This window comes from Pleurodeles waltl, chromosome 7 (assembly GCF_031143425.1).
Source record: "Pleurodeles waltl isolate 20211129_DDA chromosome 7, aPleWal1.hap1.20221129, whole genome shotgun sequence".
NCBI lineage: Eukaryota > Metazoa > Chordata > Amphibia > Caudata > Salamandridae > Pleurodeles > Pleurodeles waltl.
Window position 1 is genome coordinate 921813271 of NC_090446.1, and position 18586 is coordinate 921831856.

The following is an 18586-nucleotide window of genomic DNA, read 5'->3' on the forward strand; positions in this document are numbered from 1 at the left end:
AAAAGAGAATCAGCCTCAGCTCGATGCGCGAAGTCAGGGATCGCGGCGTCTGTGCGAAACGTTGAATCAACGCACTTCGAGCTGCGTTGGTCACAACGTGGTGCAGCGACTTCCATGGAGTCGTGGACTTCAGCGGGGCTGCAGCGATGTCGGGCATGCGAAGGTCGTTGCGTTCCAGTGAAGATTAAGGAGTCGGGTGCAGGCTGCGTCACCGGATTCAGCAGCGGCGTCGGTCGGAAGTTGTTCGAAGTCGATTTCCTTGGATTTTCACCAGCTTTAGTTTAAGGGTCCAGGGACTGGATAGGGCACCAGTTATCAGAGCAGGAGTCTCTCCAGAGAATCCAGGTGCTGGCAGAGAGAAGTCTTTGCTGTCCCTGGGACTTCTAACAACAGGAGGCAAGCTTTAAATGAAGCCCTTGGAAATTTCTTCACAAGATGGAAAGCACACAAAGTCCAGTCTTTGCCCACTTACTATGGCAGAAGCAGCAACTGCAGGATAGCTCCACAAAGCACAGTCTCAGGCAGGGCAGCTCTTCTTCCTCAGCTCTTCAGCTCTTCTCCAGGCAGAGGTTCCTCTTGTTTCCAGAAGTGTTCTAAAGTCTGTGGTTTTGGGTACAATTCTTATACCCAATTTCTCCTTTGAAGCAGGCCTACTTCAAAACAAAGTCTCTTGTGAATGTGAAATCCTCCCTTGACAAGGCCAGGCCCCAGACACTCACCAGGGGGTTGGATACTGTATTGTGTGAGGGCAGGCACAGCCCTTTCAGGTGTGAGTAACCACTCCTCCCCTCCCTCCTAGCACAGATGGCTCATCAGGATATGCAGGCTATACCCCAGCTCACTTTGTGTCACTGTCTAGTGTGAGGTGCAACCAGCCCAACTGTCAAACTGACCCAGACAGGGAATCCACAAACAGGCAGAGTCACAGAAATGGTATAAGCAACAAAATGCTCACTTTCTAAAAGCGGCATTTTCAAACACACAATCTTCAAATCAAATCAAATCAAATCAAATCAAATCATTAACATTTATAAAGCGCGCTACTCACCCGTGCGGGTCTCAAGGCGCTAGGGGAAAAGGGGGGGTTATCGCTGCTCGAACAGCCAGGTCTTTAGGAGTCTCCGGAAAGCGGAGTGGTCCTGGGTGGTCCTGAGGCTGGTGGGGAGGGAGTTCCAGGTCTTGGCCGCCAGGAAGGAGAAAGATCTCCCACCCGCCGTGGAGCGGCGGATGCGAGGGACAGCAGCGAGTGCGAGACCAGAAGAGCGGAGGAGGCGGGTGGGGACGTAGAAGCTGAGGTGTCTGTCGAGGTATTCCGGTCCCTTGTCGTGGAGGGCTTTGTGTGCGTGGGTGAGAAGTCGGAAGGTGATCCTTTTGCTGACTGGGAGCCAATGCAGGTGTCTCAGGTGTGCGGAGATGTGGCTGCTGCGGGGTACGTCGAGGATGAGGCGGGCCGAGGCGTTTTGAATGCGTTGCAAGCGATTTTGGAGTTTGGCTGTGGTCCCAGCGTAGAGGGTGTTGCCGTAGTCCAGGCGGCTCGTGACGAGGGCGTGGGTCACAGTTTTTCTGGTGTCGGCGGGGATCCAGCGGAAGATCTTACGGAGCATGTGGAGGGTGAGGAAGCAGGCGGAGGACACGGCGTTGACTTGCTTGGTCATGGTGAGAAGAGGGTCCAAGATGAAACCCAGGTTGCGGGCGTGGTCTGTGGGGGTCGGTGCGGTGCCGAGGGCCGTGGGCCACCAGGAGTCGTCCCAGGCGGACGGGGTGTTGCCGAGGATGAGGACTTCCGTTTTTTCAGAGTTCAGCTTTAGGCGGCTGAGCCTCATCCAATCTGCGACGTCCTTCATACCCTCTTGTAGGTTGGTCTTGGCGCTGGCGGGGTCCTTGGTGAGGGAGAGTATAAGTTGGGTGTTGTCGGCGTAGGAGGTGATGATGATGTCGTGCTTGCATACGATGTTGGCGAGGGGGCTCATGTAGACATTGGAGAGTGTCGGGCTGAGTGATGAGCCTTGAGGTACGCCGCAGATGATCTCGGTGGGTTCTGAGCGAAACGGAGGGAGGTAAACTCTTTGGGAACGGTTTGCGAGGAAGGAGGCGATCCAGTCCAGGGCCTGGCCTTGGATCCCGGTGGAGCGGAGGCGGGTGATTAGGGTGCGGTGACAGGCGGTGTCAAAGGCAGCCGAGAGGTCGAGGAGAATGAGGGCGACTGTTTCACCGTTGTCCATCAGGGTTCTGATGTCGTCTGTGACTGAGATGAGGCGGTTTCAGTGCTGTGGTTGGTTCGGAATCCGGTTTGTGAGGGGTCGAGCAGGTTGTTGTCTTCCAGGAAGGTGGTCAGCTGTTTGTTGACGGTCTTCTCTATTACTTTGGCTGGGAAAGGCAGAAGAGAGATGGGGGGGAAGTTTTTCAGGTCGCTCGGGTCAGCCGTAGGTTTCTTTAGTAGGGCGTTGACTTCGGCGTGTTTCCAGCATTCGGGGAAGGTAGCAGAAGAAAAAGAAGAGTTGATGACGGTCTGGAGGTGCGGGGCGATGATGTCGTCGGCTTTGTTAAAGGTGAAGTGCGGGCAGGGGTCCGAAGGGGCGCCGGAGTGGATACAGTTCATGATGGATTTGGTTTCTTCCGTGTTGATGTGGGTCCAGTTATTGAGGGTGATGGCCGGGGATGCGGGTTCTGTGGTGTTTGGTTGGGTCTGGTGTCCGAAGCTGTCGTGGAGGTCGCTGATCTTGCGATGGAAGAAAGTGGCGAGGGATTCGCACAAATCCTGTGAGGGCGTGACGGCGTTGGCGTTGGCGCTGGGGTTGAATCTTAAATTCAACTTTACTAAAAGATGTATTTTTAAATTGTGAACTCAGAGACCCCAAACTCCACATGTCCATCCGCTCCCAAAGGGAATCTACACTTTAATCATATTTAAATGTAGCTCCCATGTTAACCTATGAGAGGGACAGGCCTTGCAACAGTGAATAACGAATTTAGCAATATTTCACTGTCAGGACATATAAAAAACATTACCATATGTCCTACCTTAACCATACATTGCACCCTGCCCTTGGGGCTACCTGGGCCTACCTTAGGGGTGCCTTACATGTAAGAAAAGGGAAGGTTTAGGCCTGGCAAGTTGGTACACTTGCCAAGTCGAATTAACAGTTACAACTGCACACACAGACACTGCAATGGCAGGTCTGAGACATGATTACAGAGCTACTTATGTTGGTGGCACAACCAGTGCTGCAGACCACTAGTAGCATTTGATTTACAGGCCCTGGCACCTCCAGCGCACTTTACTAGGGACTTGCTAGTAAATCAAATATGCCAATCATGAATAAGCCAATTACATACACATTTTGTAAAGGAGCACTTGCACTTTAGCACTGGTTAGCAGTGGTAAAGTGCCCAGAGCAACAAAAACAGCAAAATCAGAGCCCAGCACACATCAACAACCTGGGGAACAGAGGCAAAAACTTAAAGGAGACCACACCAAGGATGAAAAGTCTAACATGCAACAATTCTAAAATTACACCATTACACCAATTTGCATTATAAACACTCAATTTGTGGTAAATATGTATCCCAAATGAATAATTAATGTTATAAATGTACCTTGAACACTGTTGTTAGCAGGGATTTGTTTTTGCACTTTTTTTTAAACATGAAATGTGTCTTTGCATCAAACATTGAGAGGAGGAAACATGTTGTGCTAAAATAGAGCACAAAGTGATGAATTCATATTTATCATACTTTTGTGCATCCTTAGGTAAAATATTTTTCTGAACAAAGGCAGAAGTCCTTAAATGCATTCTTCATCGAGGACTGGATTGCCACACTCAAAAGCGTGTTGGACTTTGGAGGAGTTACATTTAGTATTCACACTTCAACATAAAGTGTTTGATTTTAAAGAGATTAAATTTACTATTACCACTCCATCATAAGAAAAAGCAGTAAATATGTTGGACTTTTGAAGAGTTAGATTTACTACTCCCACTCCAATCTAAATAACAGAAAGGAAAGTGTTGTGAGTTTGGGATTAGATTTCTTATTCCCACTTCAATCTAAGCAAGAATTGGAAAAGAGTTGAACTGTGGAGGGGTTAGAGCTGCTACTCTCATTCCAATGTAAGCAACAGATGGGAAAGTGTTGGACTTTGGAAGGGTTAGATTTACTATGCCTACTTCAACATAAGCAAAATCAGGGAAAGTGTTGTACTTTTTAGGGGCTAAATTAACTATTCCCACTTCAATCTAAAGAAGAGTAATCAAAGTGTTTTACTTTGGAGTTGTTAGATTAACTATTGACTCTGCAATATAAGCAACAGTAGGGAAAGTGTTGGACTTTCAAGGGGTTAAATTTACTAATCCCATGCCAATCTAAACAACAGTAGGAAAACAGATTCTACTTTGGATACGTTGGATTTATTATCCCTACTCCAGTCTAAACAACAATAGAGAAAGTGACTGACTCTGAATGAGCTACAATTACTGTTCCCACTCCAATATAACCAAAACATGGAGAATGTTGGACTTGGGTAGGCTTGCATATACAATTTCAAAGTACACTATTTTTAAGCAAACATTTAAATACCTAACAACATAATATTTTAAAATATATTTAAAAACACATATATACTACAAATGAAAAATAATACTATAAAAATAATGTAATAACAAATACATTTTCACACAATTAACTTCTCTCCTTACTACTGAAAATAAGAACATTCACTACAAAAATGACAAATTATGAATACAAAAATAATGGCATTAAACTATTAGTCAATAAAAGAAATAGAATTAAAACTTATACTAAATGATAAATACAGCTGACAAATATTTTTTATCAAATACTCTGGTCAGTTATCAATTAATTAAATGCTGCAAACATTTTTCATAACAAATAATCAATTAAACAATTAATATAATTACTATTTAAAGATTCAATAAAAATAATATAACAATTTAAATATTCAGCATCTAAATAACGCCCCACCTTATTCCTGTACAAACCCCAGAACACACAACTAAAATATAAATTACTAATTTAAATATACAAAAATAAAATCTACAATGAAAATCACAAATACACCTAAATAATTACGAAATAATGAATCCACGAGTAAAATTCCATAATTAAAAAACAATTAAATCGTGACATAAAAAAACAACAAAAAATAGAATACTATTACTTTAGCATTTAAATATCTTCACAACCTAACCCCCACCAACTCAACAAACTGCTGCTAAATTATAAATGATGAACTAAATGCTAAAATTAATTCAGAGAAAACATTACAAACTATTCTTAAACAAGTAAAACAAATGAGTTGATAATAATAATACCTCAAATTAATGTAAAAATAAATACATTAAATTAGTTATAAAACATTATTAAAATAACTCTTATTTTATACAACAGTATTTTAAAAAATGATACTCCCTACATAAAAAAGATATTCTTATCTTCTCTATTTTGTTACTCTGTATTTTTGAAGTAACAATACTTTTGCCACTTATCCAGTACTACATTACTACATGTTTGACACTTCTTAACGCAACACTGGGCAATCATTGGCTCTATATTTAGTCTACCTAATTGATAAAACTTGTAGTCATCATTTCTAAGAATGTAACACAATTACTCCTTAAACAAGTGTGTACTCTGACTTAATAAATACTTTTCTAAAATGTATTATGACCATTATGAGTGGTAACTGTTTCATCCAACAAGACCATCAATTTCAATTAAAATTAATGTAATTAATTTCCACCCTAAAGCAAATGATAATATGTTCAGTTACTTCATTTTCTATAGTAAACACCTCTCGGATTAATCATACAGAGTGTCCCAAAAGATGTACAAAATACCGATCTTGAGCAAGATGTAAAGATGCTGCTCTTTCAAAGACAGACTTTTCACAACTTTGTTGGGCTTTGAGAAGAAATATGATTTGCTTTGCAACAGCTCTACTGCCCTCTTAGAGGCAACTGCCGACTAGGATGTCATGTGCTGTGGTAAAACGATTCTAGATGCACATGTAAACATTGGCTAATGAGCCAGGCCTCAACAATTAACTTTCAGGGGTCTAAAGTTGGTGTGAGACTGGAGTTATACCCTTGAGCCCGGGTGAATGGACACTTACATAGCATCTTGGTGATGGATTTGCGGCAGGGTCTCTGGACAGCCATGCCCATTTTCTCTGCTTCCAAGGACTTGTCTTCTCGCAGCTGCAATAGAGAGAATGAAAATGTGTTACTGTTGGCATCTTTTTGTCCTGGCAGCTATAAACTCTTTAAGTTGATGTTTCATGATGACCACAAAAGAATATAGACAACCTGTCATCAAATAAAAGGTGTAGGAGATGTGATGGCCCATATAATACAGGGTAAGCAGCAGTAACTGATGTCTGAGGGTGGCTGCTCTTCTGGGATACCTGTAATGTGAGTGTCCGTTCTAGAGGTGGGTGAGAGATCATATGGAATTATGTGAGAAGAGTAATTCTGTGCTTAGCACTATTTTTTAGAACAAAAATGCACCTTCCATCCAAAATGGAGCAGAACATAAACAGCAAGCCTGACTAATAATTATTGGTAATTCTGCATCAAAGACTAATGCAAAATTACCAAAACTTCTCTGATTACTCTGGCAAAACCTAAATTCTGCTAAACACAAAAAGGGGATAAGGGGAGATGTATGGGCCTGCAGTTGTTCACTCACAATTCTAATCACAAACACACAGAAAACCAACTGGATCTGAAAAGGATAAAGAGGGGTATACCCTAACTAGACAGGGATGTTTCTTCTTCAGGACAAATTTCCTCACCCACCAGAAGTGCCATGCTTCAACACTGGGAATCTCCTCACACTGTAACAACTCGCCACAGTGCAGGCTGTAGCTCCCTCACTGAGAAAAAGGAGCGCTTCGGATCGTTTCAGAGAATGATGGATACCCCTTTGGTGATCTGAAGGGTGGTGAGGTGTGCAAAGTGTGAAAAAGTGTAAGTGATAATTAAAACTGACTTCAGGACATGTGCCCAACTTTATTCATGTGTTCCTGGGTCAGGGTTAAAAAAAAAACATTGCAGAGGTTGATTAATCCTGCCTGGGTGTGTCCATGGAGTAAATCAACATGTTTCTGCTTTTCAGACCCTCAAGAAACCCTGGCAAGGTCCTCGGGCCTGGCACTGGTTTGATAATTTACAGAGGCCTCTATGCCAGGGTCTCTTGAGCTGCAGCATAACACCTGACAGCTGTGGGACAATTGACAGTGGATCATTTGAACTACAGTGGACCATTTATCGGTTTTGCATCATTCCTTCCATTAATACGCATATTGAAGCAGAAGCTTTTCTCACAGTTACTGGAGTAGGTCAATATGTTTCTGCCTTTCAAAACCTCAAAAGAAATGTAATGGCATTCTTCTGGCCCTGTGAGAAATCGCACACACAGCAAAACTAGCACAAGCAGCCTTTGGTGCATAGAGTGAAGGCATTCATATCAGAGCTACACTTTAGAACTGTTTCCAACAACCGGTCCTATCCTATTACAACAGAGGCATTGATGTGCTGATCAAAATGTGTGTGGCAGTGCTGCTAACAGTAAAAATCATTTTTATTGCAGACTGTCTGATAAAGGTTTTTCAGAAACTTGATAGAATCACACCTATTCTTAAAGAACCCTCCTCTTACACATCCAATTGAAAACATACTATATCACCTACAAAGTGGTCCACTAAAACATCTCTCCATAGTTAAAATCAGGATTACAATCCCTAGTAGATCTGGCAGCCCCCTCACGCAGCAGCATTGCCAGGCTTGAGTATAGAAGGTGCCAGAATCAGACCAGAAGGTGCAAAGTTCTTTTCTTTGATACACCATGAATCTCCAACTCAATCTAAAGGGAGACCTCTCAGGCACTTGGCTTTCTTTTCTCCCACTCATTGGAACCGATTCGTATCGTTTCACTGGCGCTATAACCTTGTGATCCCTTTGTTTATGTACAGTCCTCTAATACGTTTTAGACACGTTCGTTCTGAATTCAAAATACATAATTTGCAACAACATGTAAACTGAAAAGGAAAAGGCAGATTGGTGAAGTGAAGTAAACTATGAGCAGGTTATTTCCTTCCAATACAGAGTGTTAATAGAATGCATCTATAGCCTAGGAAGAACGCTGCTTAGCTCAGAAACCCTGATACGCGTGTCTGTGGCTGACAGAGGATACTGACAGACACTGACAAGTGGAATATAGAGAGGGATAGTTATAAGAACCAGAAACCAAGTTCAAGGATGGTCAAGGTTAGTAAGCAAACAAGCATCTTGAGAAGGACTCCCTAGTTTTGCTGGATATACCTAGCTAACAGTGATTATATCAACGGAAGGAGATTATTCAGAAAAGAAAAAAAAACACAGTGACGTAAGAAAAAATTATACCTTTTGGACTGAAAGGATCAGAGGAGCATGTGCCCTTACAATGAGTTCCGCTCAGCAGTCTCCGTGCTTTTTGACGGGTTTTTTCACAGCATCACTCGCTAGGAGCATGTTTGTACACTGAAGACCTGTGACATGATATGTGACCCAGATCAGGACTTTTTGGTCTATAAGGGAACCGCAAGTGCCCCATTCGTTGTCAGACGTGGGCAGTGGCTGTTGCTGTGCTAGAAATTATTTGCAGTAGTAGTAGGAGATAATTTGAGGAGCGGATGCAGGCCTTTTCAAGGTTCCTCACAGGTGGAGGGCCTGCTGAGCTCTTCTAATATAGTGTTGCCCTATAACCCAGTCCGTCGGTCCAGGATAGATGGTTCACATATATGTTATATAATTTATGGAACAGAGGTATCATAGAGAGAGAGAGAGAGAGAGAGGTGGTTGTGTGTGTGTTTTTTTATATGAGACTGTAGAAGGTACACTGGACTGTATATTGGACGTCCTTTGTTAGAGTGACTCACAAGATGAAGGATGGAAGGAGCCTGGCAGACAGGTGTGTAAATGGTAGAATGTCCCTAGAACATTGGTGAGGACTTTTAAGTGCCTAAGGAGAAGTAGTAACAAAACAGAAGCCCATTTGAGATGTATAGATAGCCTTTGAACCCTTCCTGATTACATTTTCCACTGGAGGTGTGCACAAACATGTTTTGTGTATCAGACAGGCGACGGAAGCCCTGTTTCTTCTGTGATATTTATCTTGGACGTTCCTGAAATGGGGAAAATGTGGCTTCGCACTCCTGCCTGCTAAACCTACAGAACATCGACATGTGGCTGACCCACAATGGTTCAACCTTGGGGAATAACCAGTATTAATTATTTGCACAATATGACTATGACAGAGGTCTTCGACATTTTTGATGCTGGGTCCCCCTCTCAAAAGGTTTTAGGTATACGGATCCCCTCCTGACAAAAATTTCAAGAAGTAGTACTCCTCATCATCGACAATCATAAACATCCCCAAGTCCCACGGTATATCATTTTTACGGTGACGAAATAATATAAAAAATTGTCCCAGATTTAAGAGGACCTAGCACCATCTAGCAACACATTAGCGTAATTTGTTTTATACTAACGTGGCGTTAGATGGCCAAAAACACTGCGCTAGATTTACAAAGTTGCACAATGCTTGCATTGTGCCACTTTGTAATCCCTTGTGCCAAATTATGCCTGCGCCAGGCATAATGTGTGCAAGGAAGGGATTCCAGGGTTAGGGGGGCTGAAAAAATTGCAATCTAAGGGATTTCTTTGCGTCATTTCTTCTGGCATTTTTAATGCCTGCTTTAAGCAGGCATTAAAAGGAGGTTCCCATTGGTTTCAGTAGGCCTCTGGATGCTTTGCAGGATTAGCGCAAACATTTTTAACGCTAATCCTGCAAAGTGCCGAGCTAGCGGAAAATATTTTGATTCTAGTTCCCTAACTACCACCATGGTCCACAGTATAATAAATATGGCACACACATGTAGCGTTAGGGGGCACTAAGGGGCACAAAAAAAGTGGCGCTGCACTAGGTGCAGTGCCACTTTTCATAAGTCTGTCTCAGTGTTTAGCAAACCAAAGGTCAGTGAGCGTGGGGGTGTAGTCAAATGTATGGCTTAAAGCTAAGGTACTAATTCATGAGGAATGGGTGTAGGTCAGTGCAGCAATTCTTCACGCTACGCTGCCCTACGCCAATATGAAAGGACAGGAAAGGACCGTATTTATGAAATACTGAGCATTCCTGTCCTTTCTCCCTGTGCTGGCGCACACATAGCTGCCAAACGCAAAGTAGGTAGGATTGTTTTTGTTTAGGGTGGTGCACCTTCCTGCACAAAAACAATCCTGAGAGGCATTTTCCTCTTTCTATATGTGCTGCAGAATGAGCACACAGGAAAAAAGGGGAAAAAAAGAGGAGAAATGAAAACATTTCTCCTTATTACGCCTGCTCTGGGACAGCATAAGGTTTTGGCACTGCTCCAGTTTACGTGATTTTGTAAATCTGGGGCAGCATCAAATTCCATGGGTGTTGCATGGGAACACCCACCACAAAACCAATGGAACGCCTCCTTGACACAGAGTAAGGCAACGCAGTGCCTTGCGCTGCTTTGCCTTACTCCATATGTGTGAGTCCATGTAAAGCCACACCGCAGAAGCATCACTTTATTGATGCTCCAGTAGCACAAGCCTCTCACAAATAAGCCCCAAAATATTCTGTAAATTTTTTCAGGCCTTTCACCGTCAGGTAGCTACATATAAAATGACAGTCAGCTTAAAAGTAAAATACATACAAGAAAGTTGTTACTCATTAGGAAATGCACTTTAGCGAATTATGACACCTTTATTAGTTAGTCTTTAGCTGTCTGTGGGGCTTAGTTTCACAGCACAGGAGACTCCTTGAATGAAAGTTAAGCTGAAGCATTTTAACAATCGGATGAAGTGAGGGGAAAATGGCGAGCCCCCTGGGGGTCGCGCTGCACAAATTGATGACCTCTGAACATGGGGTGACTTTTTCAGATCAAAGTTCCTGTAATTCCTCCCAGACTAGTGCCAGGCTTTCCACAGCCATAGACTGCGGAAGATTCCTGAGGTCCAGTGGATGTGTCTCTGACAGTGTGTCAATTTCAGGCCAGGAACAGACCTGAAGTGATAATTAAGAGGGGGACTGAAGGAAGGCAGTGTCACTGAACAGCAAGGGTTTTTGAAGGTCTAGAATGAGGAGCTGCCTATAAGAAGGAGCCCAAAGACCATATGTTAGAGGAACAGAGGAGCTGTGCAGAAATGATGAGAAGCATAAGTGTATACATTAAGAGAATCATCAGCGGAGGAACAATGTGCCTGTTTCTCTGGGGCTGTATTATGGAAGTGCCGTTTGGGCACAATGGGAGTTTGCGCCCGCTTTGTGTCCCCCACTTTGGAATTACAGAAGGAGCCGCAAACTATTGTCAGTCCCCTTCTGTATTAACGATAGCACTGGCGCACATATAGTAAACAGCGCTATCATTGAGGGCATTCCTTCAGTTGCATGAGGGAATCACTTGCCTCTGCACTCGCTCCTTCTTACTGACGTGGGCACATAGGCAAACAAGCCTTAAGAAGGCTCACTTCTAGAGGCAGCCCTCTGGGGGGAGAGAATGCATCCCCTTGACACTTCAGACTTCCCCTTGGAGGTGGGTGCAGCCACTCACTGCACACACCTGCAAGGGAATCTCTAATCCCCCATAAAAGTGCAGGCGGGGAGCCGCCTGCACAGTGAAACACTGGGCAGCTTTTAAACAGCTGCTCTGTATTTCTCCTAAGTGCCCTTGGGGCAGTGCATTTACTGTGATACAGTACACTTTCCTTCTTTGCGCAGGGTGCACCTTTTGAAAGGTGATCCATGGTGCAAACAGGGAAAGTGAGTTGTATAAGTAATATGGGCCATGGTGTGCTAATATTGCTTTAGCTGTCACAATAATACCCTGACTTGAGCTGTGCCATACTGGAGGGTACCATTGAGAGATCAGAGTCCCAAAGGGGAGTCAGAGCTTTGACTCCTAACAGACAGGTGATGGTGGGCTCAAACACCAAATGCTCCACTGTCCCCCAATCAGTGATTGATGATTCATATTACAGAGGTAGCAACATCACAAAGGTATCAACAAACAAGACTGAATTGCTGTTTCAATTCTGAACTTTTCGTAGCTGTTTTAGCAGAGAAATGGGCATGCTGTGACAACTACTAGCCCTAACTAAGACCCCTGTTAACTTTATCCCTGATAATCTGGAGCTGAGTCATAGAGATGTTATACTCTTTGGACCTGGTTTGCTGGGAAGTTTGTGCTGACCTGTGCAACATTTTTAAAGACACAGATGATGTTGGTGTTGTCTAGACACCACTGCAGGAGTGGTTCTTTTCACTGTTTCTAACCAGCATTGTCCATGACAAAAAGGTAACCATAATTGGCTTGCAAACTTGTGAAGACAGCGCAGAGCTGGCTTAGAATGAGACACTTGGATTGAGCACTGAGGACAACAATAAACATTAATCCTCGAAAGCCAAACCAAGAATCATGACTGAATCTAAACATTTTGGAAACAGGCACTCAAGGGAATATTTACCTTCTACAAGGAGTGGGGGGATGTAAAACCTAGCATCCTTGGCTTGGTTTTCCCATGACTTTTTGCCTTCAGACCTCCTGTTTCTGCTTACTCCATTTTTGTTGGCCTTAGGATTCTGTGCACTTAACCTTAGCAAACCAGTTCTAAAGTGCTTCTGCTCTTTACCCAAAACATAGTAATATTGGCATGTCCCCACTTGGCACATATAGTTTACTTAAAAGCCCCTAGTAGAGTGCATTACATGTGCCCCAGACCTGTAAATTAAATGCTGCTAGTGGGCCTGCAAAACTGATTGTGCCACCCACTTAAGTAGCCCTTTAAACATGTCTCAGGCTTTCCATTGCAGAGCTTGTGTGTGGAGTTTTGAGCTGCTTTTTTTATCTGGCAAAACAAACCTTTTGCCAGGCTCAGACCTTTCTTTCTAATACATATATCACTTCATAGGGTAGGCCCTTTACAGCCTGAGGGCAGGGTTCAATGGATTTAAAATGTAGAGCATGTACTTTTAAGTTTTACATGTCCTGGGCGTGAAAAACTCTTTAAATCTGTTTCCCACCACTGTAAGCCTATATCTCCCACAGGTTAACATTAGAGTTGTCTGTTGACATCTTATAAGTGTAACTTTGATATTGAAAGACATCACCCCTTCATGATTGGTGCCTCTACGAATCAAAATTTAAAACCCAACTTGTGGTGAAGACAAACTTTACATTGCAATTCTGAAAATGCCACTTTTAAAAAGTTGGCATTTTCTTGCCTTAGCCATTTTGTGCCTGCCTCCTGTCACATGCCTGGGTGTAGTTGTAAATTGGGCTTTGCATATTCCTCCTCAACAGCCACACACAATGTGTGCTTAGCAGTGCTTAATTTGTAAAAAAAAAAAAAAAAAAAAAAAAAAAAAGGGTGCCCAAAACTCTCTGAAACACGCGACTGCTGCAATTAAATGCAGAAGCATAGAATACTAAGGCAGCCTAATTCTGAAATCATCTTGGGATTCTTTAATCCATTTTCAGCCACTCTGTGCCCCTTCAGCTCACTCTTAAAGCTTTCAGCTTTTGCCCTCTTGGTGCTTTTCTGTCTTTCTCTTCCTCATCTTTCCCAATAGGATCTTTTACTCGCAGTTGATGCCTGATGCAAAAAAAAAGTGCCATCCTTCATAAATAAGTTCTGTGCCCAAACGGCAACCATGGCTCACATTAAGCACTGATGCTTAGGTGTGACTTAATGGCCTATCCTAGGCAGGATGGGAGGGAGAATCCAGACCCTCCCTCACTTACACATGAATAGCCTATGCCCTGTTGATAGACCTGACAGCCTTGGGGTGATCGTTCCACCAACCTTTTGTTTGCCTTCCTCCATTTTGGTGTCATTTCTGAAAACAACACTTTTAGAAAGTTGGTATTTTCTTACTTTAGCCAGTTGGTGCCTACTGCCTATCTCCAATACACATCTGGGGTGGTGTGACAGCTGGGCTTGTGCATTCCCTCTAGACAGCCACACACAAAGAGAATATAGATGTGAGTGATAGACCATCAACTTGTTGATGGGCCATCCTGGACAGGATGAGTGGGGAGGCTAACATTTATACCTGAAAGGGCAGTGACCAGCAACACATAAATAGCTGTTTACCCCCTGTAGTGAGCCTAGAGTGAGGGCAGGAAGGGAGAGCCACTCTGTACTTCAAAGACCCTTCTTTGAAGTCTCCTGGTTTAAAAGGCACAACCGGATAAAAGTACTAGATCTCTGACACCACCAATTCAGTACACTTCTTGACCTGTGAATACTCTGCCAGGAACAAGGACTGCTGTGCTGCTACAAGGACTGCCACTGTGCTGAGGTGCTACTGTGCAAGATTCCTGCTTTGCTGAGCTGACCTGCTGCATACTACCCTCCTGTCTGGGAGTGAGAAAGACTGGATCTGCATCTGTCCATTCCAGAACCAAACTGTCTCCAAGGGCTTGCTGACTTGTCTCCTCAGTCAGTCAGTCAGAGAACTTTATTCGGCAGTTGCCATAAAAGTACATACAAAGACACATATTACAAATCTATAAATAGTATAGAACACATTTAAATACCATAAAAGCATTACCTAAAATCAACATATAAAATGTCCAATCCAGAAACCCCTTGTCAGATGGCAAATAGGTATACTAGACACAATTTAGAATCACAAAAAGGTACAGAATTTACAGACGTTATCTCAGAACAAAAACTATTAACAACTACCTTAAAATGTAGTACAGAAAACTGTCACAAGCATATAAGGATTAGATTGAAATAATCCTTTTCCTAATACTTAAAAAAGCTATAACAAAATTCAATACATGATAACATGTTTGAATATCTGTCAGTCTTTGAAAGTATAGTAAGGCTTCCTTGTAGTGAATGGGTCTTAAATGACATAAGATGGGTAAAATAAAAGCCTTTCTTGGAGTAGCATATAAAGAACAGAAAAGAACAAAAATGAGAGGTACTCTGCTTTGACCTGGAATCACAAGGGCAGGGTGGTAAATCCTTTTGCCAAATACATTGTTTAGGAAAGGCTGCCTTAAAATGAATCATATTAAATTTAAAAAAAGTTAAAAGAGAGCTTATTTTAGGACATGAAAACCAGATCAAAGAAGGTTCCAGACATGGAGCCGTGGCAATCCGGACATAGGGATCAAAAGATTTCAAATTCAGGGAGCTATAAAATCTCAAATCTGAGGTATACTCAAAATAAGTTGATTTCAAAACAGACCTAGAATTTATAGTTAACAGTTGGGGTTCTTCAAACATATACCTGAGCCCTAGCTTCTCAAAAGATTTTCGCAGAAACGCAAGCCAGGGAATCCTATTTGAGTTGTCCACCTGTAAACAGTCTGAAATACAGTCTTGAACAAGGCTTGCCGCTGGATTCAGCCAACATCTAATCCAGAGCAATAAAGGGACAATGGAAACCCTGTCCTCTAAAAAACATTGACCAATTTCCTCATGATTGATGATGTTTGCTATACACTTTGGTACCATCAGTAACCTACGCAGGAATTTATTTTCAGCGCATTGGAGGGAGGGTACTTTGTTATAGCCCCAAACGCCTGCCCCATATAAGACTGCTGCAACGCACTTGGTGTTATAAAGTGTTTTCATCTGAGCAAGAGGTCTGTGACCTAATTTACGAGTAAAGCGAAAAATTGCTTCATTATTCCTTATCATCTGTTGGGACTTAAAATTAAGGTGAGTCTTCGTGGACAAAGAGGAACTCATATACATACCTAAATAACAAAAATTCTTTACCTTATTTAAAATATGTCCTCCCATGGTAAATTGTTTGGACTTTGTATTACGTGGACCACATGTCATAACATAAGTCTTAGGATAATTTACTTTCAAGTCAAGAGTCAACATAAAATTATAAAAGAGGTCCAATAAACCCTGTAAACCAATTGCAGTACGAGCAATTAAAAAGGCATCATCCGCATATAATAAAACTGGGAGCAGTCTCTGGCCCATCTTTGGTACATCCTTACCGTGTTTTACCAAGGAATCATAAAGCCCATTTATGTATATCAAGAAAGGAAAAGGTGCTAGGATACATCCCTGTCTTACGCCCCTTGTTGACGGAATAGGAGAAGTTCTCTGACCAGATGAGCCAGTCTGAACTGAAGGACTTGTCTCCTATTTTCTGAAGTCTTAGGGACACAAAAGATTTTAAACCCTCCTGCCACAGCTCTTGGACCGGCCTTCAACTAGCTCCTGATCCCCCAAGAGGTACCCCTCCAGCCCTTGGACCTTAAAAATGGTTCGGTGGTTCCTGAAATCAACATTTTGGGCTCTTTGTAACAGCAAATGGGCCCGCCCGCACTGCAGCTGTGCAGCATACACAAAGAATTAGCGCAAGGCGCTGCAAGTTCGTCTCTTCACACAGCATGCAATGTCACTCGCAACTGCAAGACTTCAGTCCAGATGTCCATGATGCCCGGCCAAACCTTCGCACTGGCGGAGCACCACCAGCGATGCTTGCTTTGCTCCTGGGGACTTCTAGCTCAGCTTTGAGAAGGTAAAATTTCAGCGGGTCTTACCTGGGAATGTATCCGACCTGCACTTCATCACAGTTGGCCTGAACTTTTAGATTTACCCCAGTCTAGTGAGACCAGATATCTCTCGTTGGGGCTTTATGCTTTTAAGCAATGTATTGCATTTTAATATTAAAAAATTCATCTCTTGACTTCTACTTATTTTTTTGTTGTTGTTTTGGTCTTGTTTCACACATTAAATTATGCTTTATTTTCTCATCAGCTGTCATGTCTTTTTAGTAATGTTTTCACTGTTTTACTGTTTGAAGTGTTGCGCAAATACTTTACACTTTGCCTTTGTCATTATTATTATTATTATTATTATTTTTATAATAGCTTTAAATAGCGCACAACCCTCTCTCATAGGAGTAATTTGGCACTTGCATTACAGTCAAGGGCATGTGCATTTAGAACAACTAAGTTTTCAGTGACTTCTTGAAGGCCCAGAAATTGAAGAAGGTGTGGATGTGGAGAGTCAATTTGTTCCAATGAAATGGGGCTAAGTAGGAAAAGGACCTGCCACTGTATCTGGCTGCGTGAATATGAAGAATCTGAAGAATAGCATTGTTAGAGGACCTTAGCTGCCTAAGAGGCTGGTAATATCTGAGTCTGGAATGAAGTAGGGCAGGTGAAAATGTATAAAAGGTCTTGTGCATCAAGTAGCTCAATTTGAAAACCGTGATGTTCTAATTGGCAGACAGTGTCGTTTTTCCATAGTGGGAGCTGATGGAGTCCGCAAAGGCAGGTTGCAAATAAGCCGAACAGCTGTGTTCTGCACAACTTGCAGTTTAGCCAGTAAGGTATCATTTGCGGTGACCAGTAATGCATTCCCATAATCAAGGTGGCCTTGTGAAGGCTTTTCCTGGAAGAGGGAGGCAGCCAGGGAAAAGCTTTCTTTAAAAGCTTCATTGTGACTAAACACATGCCACATGTAGAGTTAATTTGGTCTCTCATGGAAAGTGTGTGGTCGATCTTTTCTTCCAAATTAAAAATGATGGAAAAAATGGCACAGTGAAATGTTGTAAATTTCACTCCACCATTGTTTTGGGCCTCCCTGCACTGGAACACCCCCTTGCATACAGTATGCCTGACTCAGGCATAATATGGCACATAGGCGGTCATTCTGACCCTGGCGGTCAAAGACCGCCAGGGCGGAGGACCGCGGGAGCACCGCCGACAGGCCGGCGGTGCTCCAATGGGGATTCCGACCGCGGCGGTAAAGCCGCGGTCGGACCGGCACCACTGGCGGGCTCCCGCCAGTGTACCGCCGCCCCATAGAATCCTCCAAGGCGGCGCAGCTTGCTGCGCCGCCGAGGGGATTCCGACCCCCCCTACCGCCATCCAGATCCCGGCGGTCCGACCGCCGGGATCCGGATGGCGGTAGGGGGGGTCGCGGGGCCCCTGGGGGCCCCTGCAGTGCCCATGCCACTGGCATGGGCATTGCAGGGGCCCCCGTAAGAGGGCCCCTAAATGTATTTCACTGTCTGCTGCGCAGACAGTGAAATACGCGACGGGTGCAACTGCACCCGTCGCACAGCTTCCACTCCGCCGGCTCGATTCCGAGCCGGCTTCATCGTGGAAGCCTCTTTCCCGCTGGGCTGGCGGGCGGCCTGAAGGCGACCGCCCGCCAGCCCAGTGGGAAAGTCAGAATTACCGCCGCGGTCTTTCGACCGCGGAACGGTAACCTGACGGCGGGACTTTGGCGGGCGGCCTCCGCCGCCCGCCAAGGTCAGAGTGAGGGCCATAGTGTCGCAAAGTGGCACAATTCGAGCATTGCACACCTTTGTAAATAAGACGCAGCAGAAAAGCCACCTAAGCACCTCCTTAGCGTAAAACAAATTATGCTATGGCAGTATTAAGGTGGCACAAGGGACTTTATAAATATGTCCCCTAGATTCTTCCTACATCTCCACAAATTCAGTGATGGGGACTAATAATGCACTAATGCCTACAAATTGTCCTTGTGACCAGCCTCCCAGATGG

The 18586-nt window shown here is 43.7% G+C and overlaps 1 protein-coding gene across 1 annotated transcript in view; it reads right to left on the minus strand.

The window, feature by feature from the left end:
- The window catches only part of NMUR2 (neuromedin U receptor 2), a 332810-nt gene that overhangs the window by 150841 nt on the left and 163383 nt on the right, over positions 1-18586 (minus strand). The window contains exon 2 of the mRNA XM_069199596.1: positions 6131-6215. Coding sequence (XP_069055697.1) covers positions 6131-6215 — 85 coding nt within the window. The remainder of the gene's footprint in view (positions 1-6130; positions 6216-18586) is intronic.